The sequence below is a fragment of the Electrophorus electricus genome, chromosome 11, assembly GCF_041902795.1.
Source record: "Electrophorus electricus isolate QZ-2024a chromosome 11, ASM4190279v1, whole genome shotgun sequence".
Lineage (NCBI taxonomy): Eukaryota > Metazoa > Chordata > Actinopteri > Gymnotiformes > Gymnotidae > Electrophorus > Electrophorus electricus.
The window spans coordinates 7,044,924-7,071,862 of NC_137507.1; the positions used below are offsets into that span (position 1 = coordinate 7,044,924).

General features: G+C 41.9%; 1 protein-coding gene across 1 annotated transcript; it reads left to right on the top strand.

Annotated features, from left to right (window-relative positions):
- Positions 1 to 2,192: 2,192 nt before the first annotated feature.
- LOC113575784 (calcium-activated potassium channel subunit beta-4) lies at positions 2,193 to 25,413 on the top strand. The gene is made up of 3 exons (XM_027007488.3): positions 2,193 to 3,077; positions 22,466 to 22,593; positions 25,245 to 25,413. The coding sequence occupies exons 1-3, from the start codon at positions 2,709 to 2,711 to the stop codon at positions 25,411 to 25,413; spliced, it is 666 nt and encodes a 221-aa protein (XP_026863289.1). The 5' UTR covers positions 2,193 to 2,708.
- Positions 25,414 to 26,939: the final 1,526 nt, after the last annotated feature.

The window sequence follows — 26,939 nt, forward strand, 5'->3', positions numbered from 1 at the left end:
ACACACACACACAAGTTGCCTTTATTTAGCCAGCGGTACAAACTTGTATGCAAACCTACATAGCAAACAACATGTGATGCTTAGTGAAGTCCACTAATCCACAGGTGTTGTCCAGCTCTCTTTCTGAGGACTGGCACCACACCACAGATCCCCTGCCCTTTTGCCCTGCAATTATGACTCAAGTGTCTCTTCATACAGTGCAGTAAGAGTCTTGAGTATCAGGGCTGCAAGAAGATTTGTAGTTGCCTGCCCTCGGAGGAGTTTGAGGAGATTAAAAGAGATTTAAAAAAGCTAATATGGTCATAAAATGCATTCTGCAGCAGAGGTATTGAAACAATAAACATGCCCAGAACACTGAAGGCTCTAGATACATGTTACATGAGGACACTGATACTGAAGGTTCTAGATACTTGTTCCCCAAGGACACTGATTCTGAAGGTTCTAGATACTTGTTCCCCAAGGACACTGATACTGAAGGCTCTAGATACATGCTAGAGCCCTGGTTGTATAGCCCTGGTTTGAAATCACATGGCCTTTAGGTTGCTGCCAAATGTGAAGTACAAGGAAGCACATTTGTACAGGACAGGCAGGTCTGTAATGGATGGGTGGGTCTGTAATGGATAGACAGTCTACTTGAGCCATCTGTATGCACCTATAGTGCCTTGTGAGGATTTGGGAATAGGATCTAGCCAAGACAATCATAGATCATGCTAAACTGGATAAGTAGTGACCTAGAAACCTTTGCAGTGTGAACAAATATGAAATATGAACATTGTTTTCTAACAGAGCTTGTTCAGATGATTTGGCATCTTTAAGAAAGAGATCCTTCCTTTATTCCTGTCATTATAAACCATAATTTGGATTGGTTGGCAGTATGCTGCACCATCTGACAGCCTTCTGTAAGGTTCTGTAATCTGTTAACTGGGAAATACTGATTTCTACAGATGTGTGGCAGATGTTGTGACAAGCACCTCATCTAAAACTCCTAAAGCATCAGTAGAATGTATGAGTCCTCCAAACCTGTTCCACTGCACGTCAGACAACACATCTAATTTTTTCCCACATCCTGTAAGCATTTGATTTTTTCTCATAAGAAAACATATCCATGTCTGTCCAAATCTTTTTTAGTTGTACATTGGATCATATTTATGTCCAGATGTAGTAATTTCAGAAGCTTGTTAAATGTCATTAAAGAGAAAAACACTGAAGTGTTTTCAGCTTGTTTACTCTGCTTTTTTGGAGCCTCTTTCAACATCTGTCAGTGCAACCTCAGTCATACCATTTCATATTTTTTCATCCAGGGTTATTTTATTTTTTGTCTTTTTTTAGGTGTCAGATTGTGTAATGTTTGATTCCCTCGATGCCCGGTGTGTGAAAGGCCAGTCAGTCCCACACTGGCCCATTTGTACAGTCCTAGTGTCAGCCAGCTAGTCGCAAGGGTCAGCACAACATTTGATGCCTGGTCACCTGCACACTGCGTATCAAATTCCTGGGTACACATACAAGGCAGCCTTCTGCTCTAACATGAGCTGGGCTGAGGACGTAAATGTGAAATACGCTAAAATCAGGTTAAACAAAGGATAACAATCCCAAAGACACACCCTGGAAGACCCTGATGCGGGGCTCCAAGCGGTACGGAGTGTTTGTATTTACTGTGCTCTAACGTGTCTCACTGATGGTCTGGCACAGGCGTGCTTGAGGGTGCGCAAGCTGAGAGCGTAGGTCCTTCGTGTGCGTTGCATTATAAAGCACGTCAACAACCGAACAGCTGTAAATAACCTAAGTCTCCACACTTCACGCAGATACACAATATTCAACCAGAACGTGTTAAGGAATGACTTCTGGCAATCAGTCTGATCAGTGATGTTAACTGGAAACTAAATATAACGACATAAACGATAAAACATAATTGCTTTAGCATTCTTAAGATTTATACGTAAACCTCAGGGTTTATGTCCGTGGATACTCCATATGTCTTATACTTTAGCGGGATTTGTGTGAGTATTTATACAAAGGACCTATTTTGAAATAGCTCGTTGTTTGGTAGCACAACTGTATTCGAGGGTCGTTTTCGCTTTGTAAAGTTGACGTGCGCACACACACACACACACACACACACACACACACACACACACACCAGGTGCCCCCCCCCCCCCCCCCCCCCAAAAAAAAAAAAGAATTTAAATCACGTGCTACTTTATTCAGATACTGGCTCCACGTAACATGGCTCTTAGGTAGTCGCACTCTTCAGTTTTGTTTTCATTGGTGCTCCACTTCTTTCCAAGATTTAGAAGGGAACGTCTCGTGCAGACTCGGCGCCTCGTCTTCAGCGCACGCAAGACTCGCCGCCGAGATGAACGCGGTGAGCGCTTCGCATCCTCTCATCACCAGTCAGGGGCCACAGATGCCCCCGTGATATTTCTGCATAACAGGCTTATCTAATCCCAGATGCAACATCCAGTCTCAGAAAAACCCAAATCTGGATAGACTATTGATATGAATCAGGAATCACGCGCGTAAGAGGGGGCAGGGCTGTCAAATAGCGTGTTTGCCAAGTTCGGTCCTCACAGTCAGACGGCATGATATTTTGTTGAAACAAACGTTTACTGTAGTTAGATCCAGCCAGAAGGAAGTTCCTGGGCGACGAGACCCCAACCCCGGTGCAGCGCGGCGCCGGGGAGCAGCCTGCATTGTTGGACAAACCCCCGATGCACCCTGCGCCAGTTTATCCAAGAAGACTGATGGCTAAGACCAGAGTCTCTTATGAGTATTCGGAGGCAGAGGACAAAAGCATTCGCCTCGGACTCTTCCTCATTGTATGTGGCATCGTGTCGCTGTTCATCTTGTGCTTCTGTTGGTTGAGCCCCACCTTGCAGAGCATGCAGAGCAAGCCGGCGAACTGCACCGTGATCTCCGTGCGCCGGCTGGAGGAACGGTTCGAGTGCGTCTTCACGTGCGGGGCGGACTGTAAAGGCACCTCGCTCTACCCGTGCCTACAAATATTCGTCAATAATTCCGAGTCCAACTCCATTGCGCTCCTGCACTACGACGAGCAACAGCTCGTGCTAAACCCCAAGGTATGGAACGCGTCTTTTCGCGACGTGATTGTTCACCCGCTTTCGTCATTTGTAGGTTTTTTTAAAGGAAGTTCTGCTGCAACTAGATTACAGTACAATCATCGGGTTACGATAATATTGCGGATGCGGTAATAATGACAGTTAAAATTTATATTTAAAGAAAACTGCGATCCTAGTACGTACTAAACTAAACAACACAGCAACTTATTACATCACATGAGTTCAAGCAACGTACTGCGTCATACGTAAGTATTACAAACAGGGTATTATGCATTATGTAATTGTGCAATGTGGGGTCAGCTAAACCACATGTGTAGAACTCTGGCACTGGAAGACTTGAGTCCAGTAGTTTGGTGGTTTCCCAGTTCAAACACTGATATACCTCATCAGTGCATCACCAGGTTTAGTGGGTGTGTTTAGGTTTAGTCCACATAGTGCTGGACTCTGGCCCTCCAGGTTTAAAAATAATAATTTTATGCAGATTTTCCTGAGATCTATATACCTAAATTCATAGTAACCACTGGATATGTTTGAGTTTTAAAAAGTTAACGAGAATCACTCAGCAGTCACTCTTTTATCACAGAAACTTTACATTAACGATAATAAATCTTAATCAAGCTTAACTTGAAAGACAACAATGTGCATGAACAGTTTTCTTAGGTAAGTAAATTAAAACAAAATGAAATTTCCAGTATGGTAAATTAAGGGAGAAAATAACAATTTTCTTTCTGAAAACTGACCTCTCATGCAACAGATGTATTTCAAATTCACGCTAACACTCATTTCGCTCTGGCTTTAGTAAGGCTATTGTCACCTGGTTCCCATGGCAACGTTCTGGGGAACTCCTGAATTGAGCTGCCAGTGTTTCATTGACAATGGCGGAGTATTTAGTTTTGCTTAAGGGTGTGTGAATTAATTAATCCAGACAATGACTTCATTCAGCTTTCAGTGGGAGACTTTTTTTTTAAAAACACAGCGGGATGAGAGGATTAAACACTGTTTCTAATGTTCCCTGTGTTTATAGGTTACATCAAATCTTTTTTAGATTACAGCTGACATTCGTGTACTGCGTTGTCCTTTTGACGTTGTCTTATAAATCTTAAATATTCGGTTGTCTGTGTTTGTAAAGAACCCAGCAAATAGCCTGTTTTTCAAAACCTGGCCACATAAGAGTACAAATCTTAAAGATTAGATTTTTGGAATAGGCTAACACTGTAAGGTGAACAAGTTTGCGGTCCTGTTAGAACTAAGTTTGCGTTTTTAAAATTATTTTTTCAAGGCAATTGTTTCCCCAGGGGTTCTTGTTATTAGGCCGTACGATTGCACTTTATTCAACAATGCGTTTTGATAAGTGGCAATGTTCCTAATGTGAGTTCGTTAATGTTGTTCTTAATGTGAGCTCGGTATTCTGTGTACGCGCGACACCCGTCTCCTGCAATCTTCTCCTGCGTGTGACTAAGTTTCTGGCCCATGAACCAATTTTAAACAACCTGCCAGTAACTGTTCTGTATTACATTATTAGCGTGCTAAATGGAAGGTAACTGATGTTTAAACAGCGCACCAATTTAGGCTTAATAGCACTCCAGAAACACAGTCCTCCAAGCTCACTTTAGTCTCGCTGAGTCACCGCGCCTCCTGCTTCTGGCGGCTGTCCAGCTCCCGACTAACTAATGTTGGCTTAGTGCGCAACGATGAAAACAACAAGCGAATCAAGGTGTGTAGCAAAGACGAAAAAGAATATATTAAAATGGCGTATGCGTTCGTATTTATGTTACCGCCTCACTGTGTTTAAAGTGCGGTTTCAGTGACCATGGTTGCTACGCACAGTGGGTATCTCGGTTAGGAAGTCCTGGTGTTCTGGTAAAGGTCCTAGACACAAACACCACTCTGCCCTCATCGGTCTCAGAGGCGTAAACACTGTTTGGTTTTGTTATTTAGTTTGGGGGTTAGGTTTGTTTGTAAGTTTAATATAGGTAACCTTAAATTGGCCAGACATGTGAACTTTTCTGTAGCTGTTCGGTAGTAGTAGTAGTAGTAGTAGTAGTAGTATGTGTGTATATATACACAATGTGTGTGTGTGTGTGGGGGGGGGGGGATAGATAGATATAGATAGATAGATACACACCTCAAATGTGAATCTGTTGTATTGTCGTGTAATTCCAGCTGCTCGCTTGGAGCCATTCTCCAGTACCACCTGCCCTGAATGTGCATTCTAGGTGTGATGTAGTGGTAATGAACTCCACATGATGCACAGTTACACCACCCTGCCATGACAAACAGGTGTAGCTCTTCAAAGCAGCTTTGCAGGAACACACATGGGAAACCGCAATCAGTTAATCAACCAACCAACCAATCAGTTAACGCCTGAACATAATTAACAGCTGGTTGCATAAATAGTCCTGTTCATTTTCTTTAATGAAGCAGTGTGCATTTCTTGATTTTGATGGGAGAAATAGACAGCTTCAGATGTCTTCTGAATCTATCAAGATTGTTCCTGCACTGGACTCCACACATTCAATTCGAATTAGTTGATCCAGTGAATTAGTTAATCCGACAGTCTATTGAGGAATATATATTTGTATATACATAGAATATATATATTTATCTTGCATATATATATTTCACATATAGAGAATATCTATATTTCTCTATGCACCCCTGTTTTCTTTTCCTCAGCTTGGACAGAGCACTCTCCACCATTTCACTGCGAGTTATACTGTGTATGACTATGTATGCGACAAATAAACCGAACTTGAACTTGAACTTGAATACAATAAAAAGCCACATTTAACTTATGAAAAAGGCTTCCAAGCAGGAAGTTGCACCTCAGTTGTTTCGATCTTGTCTTCGATCTTGTCTTTTATCTGATACTTTCATCATCTGCATGTTCCCAGTTGTCTCATCCGTTGCTGGGGCCATATAAATGTCTGAATTCATGTTTTAAGAAAATGGCAACTGCCTGCAGTATTTTATAGGAATAAGACATTTGGGGCATTTGCATATGGGAAGTTCGACCAAGGCCTGTGTGAGAAAAGGACGCATGCTGGTGTGTTGTGGCAGAATGCTGCAGGTCTTACACAGAGCCAGTAAAACATGAGGGATGATGGTAAGCTGACAATCTCATTCAAGAAATGAACACCGTAAGAGTGCTTTCATGAGTGAAACTCTGTTCCCTACTGCACACCTCCTTGAGCATCGATAAGATTCCACAGAAAGGCCTCTGGTCTGATGATGGGATGGATGGGGATAATACTTTCAGTTTTTAAGTGCTGTGCTATTTTTGACTGGTTTAAAGTGTGGACTTGCCTTCCTGTGAAGTGCAGATATATAATAATAATTTTCACAGTGGTTCACAACTGTGCTGGACGTGTGAGAAAGTGCTCTCCAGGATGAAGAACAACGTTTCCCATCACTGTGACTACAGGAAGAATGCAAAAAGAAACAATATTTGAATTAAGCTTCTATTAAATTGATGGAGTTTTCTTGAACATCCTGCATCTTGTATGTGAAATGTAGTTGAAGAACCAAATTAAGTACCTTGTAAAATGAATGTAAATGAATACTTTTATCATGATCATGTCATCAGTATATACCTGCCACTAGTATATCAGGTTGTACCTGAATATCAAATACTTAAATGTCGTCATGAGATACGTTGACAAATTGTCATGGCAACTGCAGATGCTGGGAGAAAGTGGTCATTATTGGTCAGATCTGATTTCAGTCCATACCATAGCAACCTTTTCAGTCTGGACCACAGCTTAAGAAACTAGTCAAAGAGATTTGTATATTGCAACCTATAAAATATAATGTATTAAATATAGCCTCCTAATACTGGAGGTAAATGTTTGTGTTTCACAATATGTAAAATGAACTGTCTCAGAAGTTTTATAGGTGCATGTTACAAATTACAAGAGTTGTTAAGCTTGTTCAATATAAGCAAAAACTGCAGACTAGTGTGGTTCAGGAAGACTCTGTAGTGTCTGATCTGTGCAGTGCTTAGTGTCGTCTGATCTCTGTGTAGTGCTGAGTGTCGTCTGATCTCTGTAGTGCTGAGTGTCGTCTGATCTCTGTAGTGCTTAGTGTCTGATGACCTCTCTGTAGTGCTTAAGAAGATGGCTTGAGGTCCTGAAGGAGTGGACTTTGCATCAAACAAATCTGATGTCAAATCTAAATGCAGAACTGTTTCACTGGCTAAATGCAGAACTGTTTCACTGGCGTTATTTCTGCTGGCATGGCCTGATGGGATACCGATAGCAGAGGAAAAAAATCCTTCAAGGACTTGAATTGAGATTTGTGGAAGATTAGTTTTGGTTCCTTCTGTCACAGAGTGAGATGATAAGGATGAAGATGTAGCATTAGACGGCGGGAATGAGCAAGAGGACGTAGAGATTAAACTCAGACTGTGTCAAGAGTATCGGCAAAGGATTGATTATGAGAATGATGAAGAAAGACATATTTATTTGTGTGTGTGTGTGTGTGTGTGTGTGTGTGTGTGTGTGTGTGTGTGTGTGTGTGTGTGTGTGTGTGAACCCCTCATGGGAGTACTGACCTTTCAGAATATGGGGTAATGAGAGCTCAGGCTCAGTGAGTGGCTGGGGCTAATGACTTCATAAAACCACCAGTGGGATGTGAGTGACATGACATTAACACACAGCACAGCACAAAACAGCCCAGCTTCATCATGACATTAACACACAGCACAGCACAAAACAGCCCAGCTTCATCATGACATTAACACACAGCACAGCACAAAACAGCCCAGCTTCATCATGACATTAACACACAGCACAGCGCAAAACAGCCCAGCTTCATCATGACATTAACACACAGCACATTAACACGCCTGATCTGAGATGTAAAGGTAGAGAAACTCAGAGGTAAACTGGAACAAGGCCCTTTAAATGTAGTAGTGGTTTACACAAACAGGTAAACTGGAACAAGGCCCTTTAAATGTAGTAGTGGTTTACACAACAGGTAAACTGGAACAAGGCCCTTTAAATGTAGTAGTGGTTTACACAACAGGTAAACTGGAACAAGGCCCTTTAAATGTAGTAGTGGTTTACACAAACAGGTAAACTGGAACAAGGCCCTTTAAATGTAGTAGTGGTTTAAACCGATGAAGGAGTGAGACTGGCAGCCAACTGGCAAGAATACATTGTAGTTGAAAATTGATGTTAGTGTTTTATGCTGATGGGAGTGTTTTATGTTTCTTGCCCAATGTGTGTTTAGCAATCTAGCACATATTAATTCTTTTGAAGTTTGTTCAGGATGTTCATAAGTAGACCAATAAACAGATCATAACCATTGTCACCTGCCTCACACTGAAAGCTGAGATGATGACCACAGATAATGTGCCCCGAGGGTAGTATGGTTACAGGAGGAACCGAGGGCTGAACCTTTAAGTACCCCACAAGTGACTGGGGCACTGGTTGATGTGTTTCCGTAGTTTCCTGTACGGGGAAGACAGAGAAGTGGAATGTGAGGAGAGGTAGAATATAATTTACTGTATCAAATGCCATGCTGAGATCAAGAAGAAGAAGAATACTATTTAAACCAGCGTCAAGGAAAACAATAGGTCATTGACCTTTCAGTACTGTGAAATAAACAAAAACCAAAATGAAAGGACTAAGAGATGATTAGCAATGTGGAAATCTTTAAGATGCACAAGCAGCTCTTTCCATCCCGTTAGCTAATAGCCGGAGGTTGGAGGTTGGTGTGTAATTAGCAGGTGAGGGAGGTTCAAGCCTTAATTACCTTGTGCTCCCAGAAATCAGCTGTGGCCTGATCCATGGCTCTAGATTTCGTGACGCATTGATTGGCTGGCGTGTGTTTTTGACTGTCTTCGATTCTGAGAGCAAACTGGAGTGCAAATCAAGTTACATTTGCAGAGAACTGCAAAGCAGTTTGTCACAGGAGGGATCTCTTGGGCCACTGTGATTGAATGCTTATGACCCAGATATGTATCCTACCTTGATTCACAGCAACCCCACACACCACACCCCCGACACACACACCACTTTAAGCCTCTCTCTGTGGCACTCCTCTTGTCTCTATGGTTACGGGGCCAAGCAGAACTGGCATGTTTTAATTGAGCGTTGAAGTAGCATGCAGCGCAGGCCTGCCATGTTCTATTTTTACATAGGATGAGTCGTGCTTTTGGAGGGTTCCCTCAGTAACATGGCCAACAAACACCTCACACTCAGTGCACTCTGTAATGAGCAACCGAGGGAAACGTCAGCTCTTTCTCTCCTTTTCTAAAAGTCACTCAAGCCTGAGGACGACTCTTTGTTCCAGCAGAACTGTAAAAGCCCATCAGTGTCTCAGGTCACGTCTCGTCAGAGCTGTAACTGGCAGGGCTTGCCAATGCAAAGATCAAGTACCAGCTCTAATGGAGTTGTCACAGAGTTATCATTCAGCTAGAAAATCTGCTATCGTTCAGCTAGAAAAAGCAAAACAGAGCTGCACATGTGAGCGTGTGTGTGTTTGTGTGTGAGAGAGAGAAACATGGTGTCAGGGACACTCTGGTCTGTGAGGATCCTTATTCCTCTAATGAATATGAGTCTGTTCTATTATGTCCCAGAGAAAACCAGCCAGCCTAAATACAGGATTAAAAAACGCATTCAACACAGTTATCTTTGCTGTAGACTATTAGGTTGCACTTAATTTATTTATTTAATGAATATAAGCTTGTGAGTCACGTTAAAGGTATGTTTACATTTACGGTATTTAGCTGATGCTTGTGTCCAAAGTGACTTACAATTATGACTGAATACAACTTTTGTAATTGAGGGTTAAGGGTCTTGCTCAGGGGCCCCAACAGTGGCAACTTGGCATTGGTGGGACTTGAACAGGGAACCTTCTGATTACAATTTGAGTACAAGTTAAAAATGTGTACACTTCTAGATTTGTCCCAGCAATAAGTATAACAGCAATAACTTAAACAGCAAAACTTCCAGTGGTCGGAAATATCTTTCATGTCTCTTATAAGACCCTTATGTAAAAAAAACCAACAACTCAATTCTGAATATTTGGGTTGTGTAACAGACATTAAGGAGTGTCTGCTGGTACTTTCACAGTAAATGTAATAGGATATCTATGACCCATCCATTAACCCTAGTATGTAACTTAAGTACTTCCAGGGACTTACTCATAACTATAACACTATGTCCTGTAATTACGGAAGCCTTCAAATATGTCATGTTGGTCAAATGTTTCCTTTAGTCCGTGTGTGTGTGGGCTGCAGAGCTCCAGTGTAATAACACAATTTAATTTTCCCTAATATTCTCTCATCACACGTTCAAACATTTTAAATCAGCTCAGTTTCTTTCTTCCTATTTTGGAGACCAGCAGCAGGATGCAGATGACATTAGTACTTACAACTTTAATAACCAAGGTGGCAAACAGCAACAAACAAGTTAGTCACGGCAACAAACCCCAGGACAGAGGCGTGGCTCGGAACACATGCATAACTCAGCAGACCCAGCACTCCACTGCCCGATGATGTCAGGAAACCAGCAGCAGGTGCAGGTCCTCTAGGGAGACAGAGTGGTGAGGACGTGCAGGTGTGCGTGTAATCTCGCTGATTTTCAACCTTCTTTTAAACATTGGGATGTGCTCCAACTATAACCAAATTGGTCCAAATATGAATTATAACAGCAGATATCTGCTGATGCAGTGGTCTGGTTATCTGTGACTCATGGCTTCACCTCTGTGACAGATGCTTAAATTCTGATGTAGTTATTTGCTATAGAGGGACTGGGGTGTCTAACAGGTTTGTATCCATTGCTGTTATGAGTTCATTACAGTCGTGTGAGCCACGTCTCTGAAGTGCTCTGTTACTGCTTTCAGTTAGAAGAGCACAAACAGAACTATGGCTTGGGCAAACCACGTGGTTGGAGACGTTTCTGTTATGAAGATCAGGTGGATGGTTGTTGAACTTGGTGCTGTCAGCTTCACGTTCCATTCACCCGAGAGCGTGTTCAGAATGACGACAACAAAAAACATTATAATTGCTGTACAGGGAGCTTGCAATTTTGATGTGGTGTCATGCATTGAGGCCCTATCCTAAATTTCTCTCTGCTGCTTCGTCACATGTGAAGTATTGTGGCCGTAGTGAAATATGCAAGTGAACTGCCTTGAAACCCAAAACCTTTCTCTCAGCTGAGGTACGATGCAGTTATATTGTATGTGATGTAAGTTCAAAGGTCAATAACCTTTCTGCATCCAGACTGTGAAGCCAGCTGTGTTCCTGCCTGTTAGCCTGGGACCGATGCACTTGGTTAGAATAGGAATCACCCCAGCGTGTCCAAACTGTGGTATTGATCCAGTCTCAGTCTTGCCATGGGCTTCCAGGACACACTGTCCAGTGAGCACTCCTCACTCAACATTTGTATTATTGCTCAGGTCTCAGTTTTGCCTTGGTCCTGTGTGAACTATATTCAGTTGCCTACCTGGTAGACACTGATCAATTCTACATAGCCTTGGTCTCAAATCTACACCATTATGTTTCTGACAACACCTTACAATGAGTAACAATATTCAAAATCACTTTAAAATCTCACTATAACCACTTTAAACACAGGTATTGTTTAACAGTTTGTTAATATAAACACAGGCATTGTTTAACAGTTTTGTATATATATATATATATATATATATATATATATATATATATATATATATATATATATATATATATATATATATATATATAAAATTCTGACACAGTGAACACAGACAAAACAGACATTACTAAATGATTATTAACTCAGCAGTGTAATGTAACATTCAAATGTATTGAGTTATCATGTGTGTAAAATACCTACTTCATAGGCAAGGCGAGTTTATTTGTAGAGCAATTTCCATACACAGTGCCATTTCCGAGAGCTGTACACACATCTCATGTACTAAGATGCGGGGTGTCATGAGTTTTGATTTTTGATATGTATTTTAAAAAGATATTTATTGTACAGAGTTTTTATTATATACTACACAAATAGTGATCAGTGTAATATTTCAATTGTCACGGCATGTGCCCCTCTCTTGTTTGTAACCACGCCCCTGTTGCCAGCACACACCTGCACCTGGCTTAGTGTTTAGCGTCTGTGTGCATTTTTGTCAGTGCTTGTTAGTGTTTATGTTCTCCATGGTCCGTGTTATTCGTATTCGTGCTCACGGTTTATGTGAGTGCTATTGTCTTTTGCGCATGTCGATAAACGTCTGTCACCGTCGAGACAGTCTGTGCGTCTTGCGCCCTGTGGCACTCGGGCCATTACATCAATACACTGACTCGGTGTTGTCAGAATACTCTTCTGACACCAGTGCCTCTTTACTGATGAGTATTTATTGAAATACTGCTGTCAAATTTGTCATCATCTATTAATAAATAGCTCATTAAAATGTTTAATCACCACAATAAATGCAATTAATTCCTGTATTATGTTATTTTTAGCCATTTTTTTGACAGTTATCAGGGTGTCACAGGCACCTATTAATTCCTACATGTGTTTAGGGTCATTTTTGAGTTGGAGTTGTAAACGATACTTTTCTGAAATGCATTATGCATTTTTTGAGCTTTAGCTCTCTCTCGAGCTAGTCGTGCTAAACGTATTTTTCAGTTATGAGCCTATATGATTTATTCTGCTCAGAGAAATGTGCATTTTTTAAGATAATGCAGTTTCTATTTGGAATTTTAATATAACTCCACGAACCGACTGCCCTCAGCACTCAAAAACTCAAAAGACTTTCCATGTAAGACTTCTTAGGCTTGTCATACATTGCATTACACAAGCTTAAAATCTCCAGGTACTTTTGAAATGGTAATCACATGAGGACTGCTGTAAGAAAGAAAGAGACTTTTGTTTGTGTGCTCTAGCATTATAATTGTTGTAATAATAATAATAATAATAATAATAATAATAATATATTATTATTATTATTATTATTATTATTATTATTATTATAGCTAAAAACCCCAGGAAAAGGTGACGTAGGCTGTAGAAATCTCATACCATCTGCTGTAGATATAAATTTTCTGCTAATGGATATGAACTGTTTTCAGGTGGCCAGTAATGTTTCTAGTGTTTCGATTTGTTGTGCTAGGTGACTGGCCCCATTGTGAGCTAACACCAATTTCTCCGTCCCCTTACAACACCAGTTTCTGGAGATGATACTTGATAACACTCCTTCCAGTCACCGTGGGCTACTAGTTGTCCTTGTGTTTTCAGGTGATGGGTTGACTTCTCTCTGTGCCCAGTGTCATCTCCATTAGGTCCCAGTCCATAATCAGAAACACTACCTGTCTTTATTTTGTATTAGTTTCTGTGAAGCAACCTTGAGTCTGAGAAAGCTGATGTATAATATGATGTATAATATGATGTAAAAATGATAATGTATTAATGTTTTAACTAAATGTCACCCAGTTGAATGATCTGGGCTGCAATACAGATGTTTTTTTCCTCGCATGCTGGCTGTCTCTCTATCTCACACCGTCTCTCCGGTCTTAAGGGCCCAGTGGAGACCCAAGTGAGAGAAGGAGTGTGGATGAGCTTTCGATCGCAGCCCCGGGGAGACGGCTCTGTCTCCACACCTTCCTCCTCGTCTGCCTCTCCCTTTCTCACTCCTGCATCCTTGAAGTGTCTCACGTCATCCAAACACAATTTTATTTATGTGTTTTTTTGGCTGAGGATCACTTTGTGATTTTCAAGGAGATTTATGAGAAACCCAGCGATGTGCAGAGAAGGACAAGCCTCCTGTGTTGTATTTTACTGATGAACTGGTGGTACAGACAGTGAGTAACACACAGACAATCCAGCACACGACAATCCCCTGAGCCCTTCGGTGCACTACCACCGCTTGGCTGAAGGAGGCGATAGTGAGGGCGAGCGCTAATTCTGAACCAGCAGGTACTCATTAGCCAGTCCTTCAACTTTCTCAGCCCTGGCAGTCTGAGCCTTCTGAAGTTCTTGTCAGGTCATTCTGAGACAGCGTAGACCTTCCCACTGGCTAGCTTCTCAGTCTTCCATCACATACTAAATGAATAGCTGGTTTGAAATAAAAAAACACTACCTGCACTCCTTTGCGGCAGACATCCTTTTAGTGCTACTGGGGGGTTTAAAGCTCGTGATTGGTCTGAAGGCCATGGGAGGAGAAGGTCTTCATCTTTGTGGGTGTGTTGGCTGCTAGCAGTTTTTATGAACTGTGATGAATGTGGCCTTGGCAGTTCTCACTTTAACTTTCCCAAAGGTTGCAGACAGTAGTAGTAAAAGGAAACGCATATGTAAGAATGGACATAAAGAAGAATCATTTGATTGACACCATCATCCCATTGCAAATAAACAACTTTTATACTTATATAGTATTGAAGTGTGTGGGACTGTGAGTGCATGGGCGCGTCTGTGCATAGGCTTACAAAACCCTCAGGCTCCAGAGTTTGCCCAAGTGTGTTTTAAAGGGAAGCATCAGGTTAATGGTGGTGTGCCTGTCCTTTGTTACACTTTGCCATCCCAGTAATTTTGTCCTTTCTTGTGTCCTCTGTCCTGTGACACTGTCCCTTTCTGCTTACTGTTTATCTATTGTGTTTGCTGCATTCTGCACTCACCTCTCACTGTTGTGTTGGTCTGCAGTCATCATAATGGGCATTTCGAGTTCAGGCTTTCTGCCGTTATTCAGTGGGTGAGGTATGAGGCCTCCTGTTATACCAGTGAAATGTATGTGCCCCGTGACAGGCTAAAATAATATTAATCAGTGGAAAGCAACTACCAGTTCGTCCAGAAGGATGACAGTCAGGTGTGTGTCCAGGCGTTCTGCTGGACAGAGAACAGGGACCTGGAAATCCAGTCTGTCCACCATAAAACCGGACACATGGCTAGACTGCTTGAGACGTGGACTGACAAATTCAATGGACTTTACTATACGTATCGTGACCTTTCAGGGACTTAGATGAGTTTGAGTGCCTGTGTGTTTTCTCTAAGTTTGTTTTTAAAGCATTCCCTTATTAATGTAAAGGAGATGTAATAAGACTTAGAAATGCAAGTGGCATTTACTGAACATCTCGTGTGCTGCATTCTGATGAATTCAGCATTTCAAGTGCATTTGATGCCACAAGGTAATAGTTGTGATGATTGATGACTGGGATTAATAACAATGATGACTGGGATTAATGACAATGTCATTTAAAGGGATGGATTACTTTTTACATTTTGGGCATTTAGCAGACGCTTTTATCTAGAATGACTTACAAAAGTGCTTTGTCATCTAGGACGGATAAATCTCATTGCTAAATTTCCTCTTTCTAGGGAAAAAAAACATGCATGCTACATATCGTCATAGGCTAGCCACCAGTGTATGCTAATCACCATCGTATGCTAATTACCAGTGTATGCTAATCACTGGTGTATGCTAATAATCAGCATCTGCTAATCACCGTGTATGCTAATCATCAATGTATGCTAATCAACAGCGTATGATAATCACCAGTTTACACTAACCAACAGTGTTGATGATTGTGTTGTGTTGAAATGCTTAGTCTGTGATCTGAGGTTATGGCCTTTAATCCAGTGCTCTTCACACCACAGAACCCAGGTACACCACTGTTACTGGGTATAACCCACTAGACTGGTGTTACCTGTTGCCCGGTACCGTGTTGGGCAGCACACACAGACATTTAAGAGGGCAGAAAAGCTTGAAACAGAGTGCTAATTAAAGAGTGGTGTAGTTAAAAGTGAAGCACCAACCATAGCAGCCTCTAGGGCTCAGATCAGTTCAGAAATCTATTCAACATTTCACATGTAGCTCTGAACTGTTCCCTAAACTGGAAGGTTGGAGCTCGACAGGTACATGATTTGTTTTTGTAAATTCATAATGTTCATTTACTTTCAATGTCCATCAGTGCAAACTGTTGTAATCAAAGATGTGGCAAAACATTCATTTCCTAGGAACATCAGGGACCCACTAGAATTATATATATATAATTTTTTTTTCCCCCATTGCTCAGTATAAAAAGAACAAAACCAAGTTGTCATCCTTGCATTGTTCGCTGCCTCAGAGTGCCGAGTCATCTTGTCACAGGTGAACATGTAGCAAGAGATCTGAAACCACTAAGGCTACAGGCCAGACCCATTGGGTTCTGGGCCCTTGCTTGTGGATTCTGCACCTTCAGAAGTTTTTGAGAGAGTCTATGAAACTGGGGTGGCCATGGCAACATCTTGATTCTGTGGTCCGATTCTGTGGTCTGTGAGCCATTTTTTAGTAGATCTGGTTCTGATTCTTTGGATCATTGTCCAGCTGGTGCCTAAAAGTCCTGGGAAAGTCCATGATGCTGCAAGTACCAAGTAAGTTGCCAAGGCAACACCCCGGCAGTGATGCACATCAACAGCACCATACTTCACAGTGGGGACGTTTTTAATTGGTTAATTTTTTGCTATTTTATGCTGACTTTATATTTAGTGTAACCTTTCTATCATAATGTATTAGAAATGGAAGGTTTGCACAAGAACGCGACTCTGGAACAAACTGCATAAGAATAACGTTCTTTGTTTGCTTAATATGGTACCTCTAAACTAGTGTAAGAGTTTCTGCTTCACAACACTTTGGATTTTTCCATACACAGGGTGCAAATATTTCCAGAGGGCACTGGAATGGTAACTTTGTACTTTTTTTACACACTGAAACTTTTCTTGGCAGTGGCTAAGACATGCATGGACTCTTGTTTAGTGAATTGCTCCTAATGAAAATGGAGCTCAACGCCCATTTTAATCCTTGGACTCCTTGACAAAAATAATTTTGTTAATTAATGGAATAAATTCAGAGCACTTTGGAAAAATTGGAGAAAGTTGGAAAAATTCCACAATGGCACTTATCTATGTTCCGTCCAGGATCTGAGCTGCTGAAATGAGTTAACCTCACGTTACTGTGATAACCACAGATTGCCAAGAAATCAGGTTTGCTAGCAGGCATCCCAATCCACAGGCGAATGTTAATCATAATGGCTTCATTATTTGGAATACTTAATGTTTTCACTCTAATTTAGTTTCCTGTGCCTGTGCTTGATAAACTTGGGAATCAGTGTTTGTTTTAAACATCACAATGCTTTATTTCTAATGCTTGTGTGTGCAGATGGTTTATCATGTGACCCTCTTGTGAAGTGCTGTGTCAGCACAGCACTGTTAGTTTGTACACTTCCAGATATGTAATCCACCGACCCATACACACCGTACAAACCACACTCACCATACACACTATACAAACCTCTGACGTTTTAGACTTGGTCTGAAGAATGAAAGTAATTACTGCTAATGAGGAGCAGACACATTCTCACATTTACTGAAGCCCCCCCCCCCCCCCCCCCCTCAAATTCAAAATCGAATAGTTATATAAGCATGAGGTGTAGTTGTTGGAAAAAGGAAAATAAGGAAAATCCATATAATGTAATGTAATATTCATATAGGCACACACAATGGACATATTTATATTTCTCTGGCTTCCATGGGCACTGAGTCTGTTATGGCATGCATTTTTAATCAGATACTCTTCTAAAATGTATTATCTGTTCCAAAAAGTGCACAACATTCTAATTTACAAAGTGAAGAATTGTAATTGACCCAAACATTCCTGTATTAGCTTTGGTGGGCTTGGTTAGTTTTGAGGGGGTGTAGGAAATCGCCTTGTGAAGGTGTTTCTCCTCGGTGAATGAGGGCGTATGTTTTGGGGTATAGGTTGCTCAAATATGCAGTGTGGTGATACAGGTCTGGAAATACTTGGGATGTGTGAAAAGAATTTCTTTCTCTCTCTCTCTCTCTCTCTCTCTCTCTCTCTCTCTCTTTCTGTCTCTCTTCCACTCTCCCTATCTCTTGCTGTTTCCATTTTTTGGATATGAGTTTAGTGTTATTATGAAAACACCTATCTCCTTTGGGAACATGACATTGCCTCCTGTCTCTTTCCACCCAGAGGGACAGAGACAAAGGATACTAGGGGAGACTCAGTTAAACTACAGACTAAAGTTTCAAGTCACCTCATCCCTTACAGGTTTATAAAGTATGAGCCTGTGATGAATTCATTCACACAAGGTGCTGTTCGTGTGCACTGATGACACTGACACCTGTCCTGTAGTACTGAATTGAGCCATGAATCAGTCACATTTGTGTCCAACACTAATTCAGTGCTGGAACCACAGTGTCCATATTAAGGGCCAACAGCACACAAACTCATGCAGGTGGTGCAAGCAGTTGAAGTGGAATTTGAGGCTAATTGCCTACATGTGATGTAAACATCATAAACATGTCCCTAGATGCCTTATACATGGTGCTTGTAACGGGCAGACTGACAGTGTTGGGCACTAATATGAAGACAACGTTGTGTGTTACTGTTCAGAAATAAAATTACCACTAAATATTCAATAAACACAATAAAATTATCGCTTCACCATATAACTTTGGCCTTTCTTCTGTACTGGTGGAGTTTGACAGTAATCTTGGTAGCAGCGCCATGCTAACAGGTTTGTTCCTCATGAAGCTAGCATGCGAAGTATGATGTCTGCGCTAGCAGGTGTTTGTTTTAGGCTCCCGTTTCTAAAGTCCATCTCTGAGTTTGGCAAAAACAGCCGTCACAGGAGCAAATCCCAGTCATGGCTACAGAAGGAATGCCTGCGGAATAAGGACGATCACGTTTCACAGTCTTAGGGAATTTAGGGCCGTCAGGGAAACTTGAAAGGATAGTCCCCATGGAACAGAAACAAAGCAAGCCTGAAGGCAAAGCTCTGGAGCGTCTGATGGCGTCAGACAGGAACAGGAAGAGGAACGGCTCGAAAGCAAAACTGACACGTGCCGGCTTTTCACGCTTCTTCCACACGCGAAGAGAAGACATGAATATTTGTTTTGCAGTGATATCGCCCCCCCCCCCCCCCCCAAAGTAGATTAAAAAAACTACTAGGATGAGTGATGGTTCCTTTTAACTATAGTACAATTTCTACTGTGTATATTTACATATATATTATTTTATTTCATTATTATATAGATTTCTCACTTAAAAAAATGTTATTGCCAAAGACAGCAACACCTGGAGATTTCTGTGCCACTGATGGCCAAGTATATACCATCTATATCTCTTTCTGGTTTCCTTTAGTGACCTTTCAGGACAGCTCATAGATGGTGATCCATGTTGAGTGATGAGACTAATCATCACAAGTCAAAAAGAAACATCTTCATCAGAGCATGGAAGAGCTGCATTATTGATGGCCACTGGGAATCTACTGAGTAAAGCCACAGAGAAGAAGAAAGGCTCTCCATCCAAAACACGCAGTTCAAATGGGTCCATTTGTCATGTTGCTCAGTGCAGAGATGTAATCTACACCACTGTTACCCTGGTGACCCCCTTAAAACACCCTTTGGCAAACTCTGGAGCCTGAGGGCTTTGCAGGCCTACACTCAGATATTTGCATTCTCTCTCTCTCTCTCTCTCTCAAGCAAACTTGTCCGCTGGGCTCTTTTCAACCTTTCTACTTGATTGAGATTTATTTCATAATACTTAGCAATTAAATTATATCAGGCCCACATACTGTGTTACTGTATTAAAGGTGCAATAGGGCTGTTTATATATAAAAGAAATAAACCTTCAGAAGTCTGAATGTTTGGAGAAGCAAATCCTTCCTCCCTGTCTTTCCTCCACCACAAAACCCAAAATGAGTGGACAGGGAAATCAGCCCAGAGTGTGGTTCCCACAGCTAACAGAAACTGTGAGTGCCCTTCCAGTGGCTCTGGTGTTTGTGGAAGTAGAATCATATTTTAAACGTTCACCACATACACTCAGGAAGTTGTTTGGTCATTTGTCTATAAACCCTTTTACCAGACTCTTCACTGTTTTGCCTGATCACACTCTGCCATTTCTGTTTTTGATGGCACTGAAAGCTTTTGGTTTTGTGGATGTGATGAGTAGTGAGTGAGTGAGAGAGAGAGAGAGAGAGAGAGAGAGAGAGAGAGAGAGAGAGAGAGAGAGAGAGAGAGAGAGAGAGAGAGAGAGAAAAAGATAGATAGAGAGAGAGAGGGAGAGAGAGCACAATGTGGAATTATCCAGAGTTTATTGAGTGCAAAACCATTTTCAAGATCCATGGGACAGACTAAGGTCAAAATACCAGGAAATAGAGAAATACTAGAAAACACAACAAAAACCAAGACATAATGATGCAAAGAACTAATAAAGAAACATCAAAACACACTGGAGGCAAACAACACAATAATCGAAACCATGACGACAGGAACAAACAAGGTATAAATAAATATGACACAATAACCAAAACCATGATAACAGGAACAAACAAGGTATAAATAAATAACACAATAACTGAAATCATGACGACAGGAACAAATGTGGTATAAATGAATGACACAATAACTGAAACCATGACAACATCAACAAATGTGGTATAAATGAATACGACACAATAACTGAAACCATGACGACAGGAACAAACATGGTATAAATGAATATGACACAATAACTGAAACCATGACGACAGGAACAAATGAATATGGGAAAACAAGATGCAGGTGGACAAAAGGAAAGAAGGAGATGCAGAGAAAGAGGTGGATACAAAACTGGAAAACAAACAAAAACAAAACTAAAAGGTGCTCATCACCATGGGACCTGCCACGACCAAGGAGGGAGGCCATAATAAAGGTCCTACAGGGCTCCCGTCTCCCGCATGTCTGCATATCTCCCAAATTTGCGTAGTGGACAGCTGGGGCAGGATGTAGATGTCTGACGAGGCAGACAAAACTGAACACGAACATAATCCGACATGGAAGCAGGATGGGAAGGGCACACAGCAATGTCGCCCTCTAGGGGGCTGTGCGCCAGTACAGAGTTCATGCCAGAGACAGGAACGCTAGACCCAGAGGCATGTCTATGGAAGTCATGACCCCATGGAAGTCCTGCCCTCTAGAGGACAGGGCATCTAGAGCTGGCAGGACTGTGGCAGTGGGGCAGAGGCAGCAGACAGTAGGCTTAGAGAGGCAGTTTGACCCATTCTTCACCTTTGGTAAAGGATCAGAAGGACCTAGCACAAAGCCCAAAAAAGCGCGGTAGGTTTCTACCACTTCTCTGGCCTCCCCCATGAGAGTTGCTTTAATTAAAGACACACATTTCCTCCATCGTTGGGCACTCTCAAATGGTGCTGGCACTGAGGAGAAAAATCAACACATCCACCCGGGCTCTCGTCACAAAGTTGAGCGCAAGGGTCCATCCTCCTGGGATTTCTTCACCCTACCACAAGTTCTTGTTCTTGCACATGAGTAAACTCCCATTGAGGCAACGTTGGGAGTCATTTCACTTTGTGAATTACTTGGGAATTACTGCAGGGAAGCAGCTGGACTTTCTCTCCAGTGCTAGAGCCTCAAACCGGTTCGTTTCATTTGTTGACTTCTGGTTTTTGTGTTATTGTTATGACTTATTTTTTTTCTTGCTCTCCTGTTGTCAAGAACAAATTAGCATTCTGTTCTGCACTGAGCTTACAGAGGTGCTTAGCAGAAAGTTAGATTGCAGATATCTTAGAAATATGTCCAACGAGGCTTCGTGCATATTGGAGATATGGTGTTTAATGGACAGGCAGACAGACAGATGACGTCTGTTTTTCAGGCTCCAGTCTGGCTGTAAATGTGTGCATGTCTGGTGTGATGTTTTGAGTGGTCATGACCAAACAAGCCTCATCAGGTCTGCTCTTCCTTCTGGCCCCATTCTGAGGCATGAACACACACGTACCCACTCTGCCCCTGTTTTCACATTTCCATGGTAACCCAGAGCCCCAAGCAAATTCAATCGGATGTCTGTAGGTTTTTTTTTCCCCCAGCCCAAGGGCCCTGATCTTTAGAGCCTAGAGAGTGATGTAGACAGTCAGTCCCACACAGCAGCCTGGTCTCTCTGCTCAGGGGGAATGGGGAGATTCTGTCTCTCTCCCTGCCTCTCTGGCAATCTTGCTCTCTCTCTCTCTCTCTTTCTATCTCACCCTGTTTATCTCACTCCGTCTCTCTCTTTTCTTTAGACAGCAAAAAGGGTTGGATATGCTTTTAAATCGGAGCCCCTAGTGATGCCAAATATGGTGCAATCATTCAGCTCGTTTTATAAAAAATCATATTTCGATATAGGTCCAATGTTCATTATATAAACTATGAATTTATGAATTTATTGAAAGGATAGTCCTTTGTAATGTAACATCTAATTTTCAAGGGGGTCTTTGTTATGACTGCCACAAACACCCCTTTTTGGTTGCTGTAAGATAAAAAGTTTGTTCCCCATATTCTCAAGAGTATCTGTTAAAATGTTCATGTCCTTTATTGAACATGCTAGAATATTTTACCCTAAATTGCCTAAATCTCTCTCTCTCTCTCTCTCCCCAGTGTTCCTACGTTCCTAAATGTGAGAGGGATAACCAGAAGATGCGTGAGGACGTTATAAGGCTCCAACATTACTGGAGTGAAGAGGGCAGTAACCAAACCTTCACCTGCTTCTTCAACCCCCAGAGAAGGTTTCATCATAACACACTCAACTCAGAGTGAACGTACCCCTCACACACTCCTCTCTTCGTCGCTGTGTTTAGAACAGGCTGCAGCGCGTTCCACAGCTAGCTGCACCTTTGCTTTACAGGGACTGACACTGACACTCTTCCTGTGTTCCTGTCAGAGAGTCTTAGCTGCTTAGTTCAGCCCAGCATTTCAATTTCAAAATTCCGAACAACAAAATGACGGCATCGTGTGACTCCAGAATTTGAAACAAACACTTACATTATCACACATTAAAAAACTTTGTTAGTTTCTCTAACATGATATTGTAATGGTCCAAAATGAGCTGGGTGTTTTTATAGTTACAAATTCCCTTTGTTGGTAATTTGCTAGCTGCTGGCACCAGGGAGGCTGGCGTGTCGAGTCTCACACTTTTGAGCTGACGAATCATTTTCATCATGAACTGCTCCTAGCAGACATCAGTTTCTGTGCTGAGAGACACAATAGAAAGATACAGTGCAAGTTCTTATGTGACTCGGATAGTTTTATGACCTGAATCTTTTTTTTTTCTCCAACTCCCCTTCTCCTACTTGGTTGGCTGCTTCTATGTCAGTCATTATGTCATCAGAGTAATAACAATTTTGCTTGGTTTTCGGCTACTCTGGGTAACGTTATGTCACACCACTTTGATGTCACATGCTCCTTTGTTTTTGTTCATGTCATTTAATTTCAGCATTTGCTCCAATAGATGTATTATTTCAGAAGATTTGCAGTACACCAGTTTCATAAATACATACTATATCCCAGAGTTTACACCACAGCTCTATATTAGAAATAATTATCTATGGAGCGTAGAAAAACTGACATGGTGGTGTTAAGATGTTAAAAGTGCTGCAATAGATTAGAATAAAATACAAATCATGAATACATATCGTTCTAAGGAGTTTCCCCAAAGACTGGGCCAAGTCCTCCTCCTTCAATATGAATTAGACACTGAGCTATTTTGGCAGGGTGACTGGAATCAAATGAACTACCAAATCTCCAGTGTACTTTGGAGGCAGGGCTGACCCAGGTGAGGGTGGGCCAAGGCACCAGGTGTGTTCCATTACTACGCATGGCACCTTTATAGCTCCACTCTCCCCATGGGATGTCCCTGTGCAGAGCTCGATGCATGCCAACATCCAAAATGCCACTTATCAACACCACTAAGCTCCCGGGCTTGCACAAAGCATGTCTGGGGATCACAGCTTTCAAGAACAAATTATCATGTTCCATATCCCCCCATGGACAAACCAATTTCTCTGTTGTTTCAGCAGTATCTCAAGGCAATGGCTGATATAGCACTGACTTCACGGGTTAGGTCTCTAATATGATACGGTCCTTGTGGCTGTAATTTGCCTCTTTGACCTCTGGGAATAGTTTTCTGCTCTTTCATTTTGTGGTCAGAGAGACAATGTCCCCTTTTTCCCTCAAGTGAATAAGACTAATCCACTGTAAAAGACTCTTAATATATCAGGATTAATATTTTACGTCAGCATCCATATTTAAACATTGACCTAAACGGTGGGTCTGTGGACCTAATCAGGAGAAGTGAACTACATGGACAGTATGGATGCTTTCTTTACCAATGTCCAGTGGACAGTGTTTGGATAGTGTATAGACATTGCCTACTTTCTCCAGCAGAGTGACTGTTTGTCCAGAGGACAATGTGCGGACAGTGTATGAACACTGTCTACTTTCTCCAGTAGAGTGAGTTTGTCCAGTGGACAGCATTTGGACAGTGTATGGACACTGCTTTCTCCAGTAGAGTGACAGTTTGTCCAGTGGACAGCATTTGGACAGTGTATAGACACTGCTTTCTCCAGTAGAGTGACTGTTTGTCCAATGGACAGCATTTGGACATTGTCTACTTTTCTACTGCATCCTACTTTACATTCACTGTGGTTACTATGTTGTTGTTGCTGTGGATCTACACAGACCGTCTTCAGTATTAAGTTGATTTCCTAGACCTTTGTAGCTCTACCTACTTTGGCATTAGTGCTCCGTGGCCAGAACCACATTGGTAGATTCAACTACTAGTGCACGAGTTGGAAAAGTTTAATCCTGATGCTGTAGCCAGTGCCAGATAGGGAGGCCCCCTGGTTTTCTTTAACCAGCTGACTTTACAGTTGCTTTCAAAGACTGTGTTGAATCATAGTGACCTTAGCTTGTAGGTTTTACTTCCTTTAATGAGTTAACTCCTGTTCTATAATTCCTTAAACTCTGGAACGCAGCATGATGCAACTTTGAGTCCTAATGTGGTGAGAGGCTTGTAAATAACAGAAAATGCAAACACCTCTGGTTTAGCAATTAAGAGCAATTATAGTTTCATCACTGCTGTTCCCTACTGACCAGTCATCTTCATGGAGAATGATAAATACGAGATTATCTTCTTTCAATGCCACCACTATGGTAAAGCTCCTACCAAATGATCCTATAATAAAAACAATGACATAGCAAAGCAGTGTCTTTGGTCAAATGTTTAAAATAATGTTCCGACTAAGAGGGAGTGTAACCCATACAAAGACATACATGTTTCTACATTTTCAGTATAAATCAGGACTCTTGTTGACATTTCCTATCAGGGTGGGGGGCGGCTGTTGACTGACACGTCGCTCTGCTCTCTGTCCCCCTACAGGCCAGACGATGTGTTGTGGCAGCGCTCCCATGACGCCAGCGTGCTGCTCCACTGCGTGCTATGGCCGATGGTCAGCCTGCTGGTGGGCACGCTCATCGTGCTGCTCACGGTCTGCGCTCGCAGCCTGGCCGTACGCGCCGAGGCCATTCAGAAGCGGAAGTTCTCCTAAGTACGCGCGCGGACGGCCTGCCCTTTTCGCTCACGCCGATTTCCTTTTGGCACCTGCTTCTCGCTTCGCTGTGGGGCGCCGACGGCCAAACGAACGCGTTTGGGACGGAAATACTGGCACGCGCGAGAGCGCAACGGCGACACGCCCCGCTCCGGTTAGTGCACCTGGTCGCGCACGATCCCACGGACTTCGCCCAGGACTAGAAGCACATGTGCGATGCTCGCGGCTTTTCTCGGTCATGGGCTTGTGCCTCGCGTCCTAGTTTAACTTTACTGGGGATGGTCCAACCAAAAAAAGCTTTTCTTAAACGGCATTTATGGTTAAGCCTGTTGAGGCCACAGAGAAACGTACACGGACAAGCTTCACGCACTCCTCCCTGAGTCGCTACGGTGTCCCGGTGCTGTTTCCATTCCGCCTTTGTGTTCGTGTGCGTTTCCATCATCTCTCCCTTTGCTTCCGTCTTTGTGACGTGTCATTTGTGTCAACATAACGCTTATTCTAACATATCCATGGGATCCTTTACGTAGCATTTGCTAATGTAGCAGTAAATAAAAAAACAAACAAAAAAACGCACTACTGAGCAGCTGTTTTGGCCATCTTCCTCTTCCTCTACCTCATCCATGTGTCACGCATAGCCATACGTCACTTGAAACGTCACCTCCGCCAAACTAATGAATTCATACAGTTATTACATGTTTCGTGTAATGGTCGAGTGCTTGCTTGACTAATCACAGTTAACGTTATACCTCTCCCTAAAATCTACACATACTGGACGTGTGTGAGCAATATCTCATGTTTATTAAAACATAAGGTACCACTGCAGGTTCGTCTTTGGAAAAATTGATAAAAACGTCTTTGCAAAATTGGTAATATTGTGTATATTAACGCAAAATTTTTCCATAGCAAAACACAAAACCAGAAGCTGTAATCCAGTTTAGCGAAACAGGCTGCCCATTTAAACTTAGGAAAACTGTGATTTTAGCTTTAAGCATAAAGCAGTAGTTTTTATATGCTTAAAATTGCAAACTAGAAACAGAGGAGTGGATTTTCACCTGTCAGATATCATGGTTTGTATTCAGGCAATTGTGTTGTAAAATAAATGTTAACGTTACTTCCAGTGGTAGAAATATTCAGAGCTAATGTTCTGGACACCACTGTTACCCTCCTGCCAAAGTCATCTGAAACTGATCACATTTGACCCTAAATTTGAACAGGTTTGAATCAGATTTCCAGTGTATGCCATCAGGGAGAAATCAGACTTATGTCATAGTAAAAAATCTAAAACAATAACACATGTCCACAGGGCATAATGGCATAACAGTAGCTAAATGCTGTATGGTAGTAGTCATATTTTCTTAAAACACACACACACACACACACACACACACACACACACACACACACACACACAATCACTGTGTTCTGAAATTAATTGTACAGTGTGTTCAATTAGCATTTGAAATATGAGATATTAATTCAGATTAAATATTAAACAATGTTAATCTCAAAGATGAAATGTACTAAAT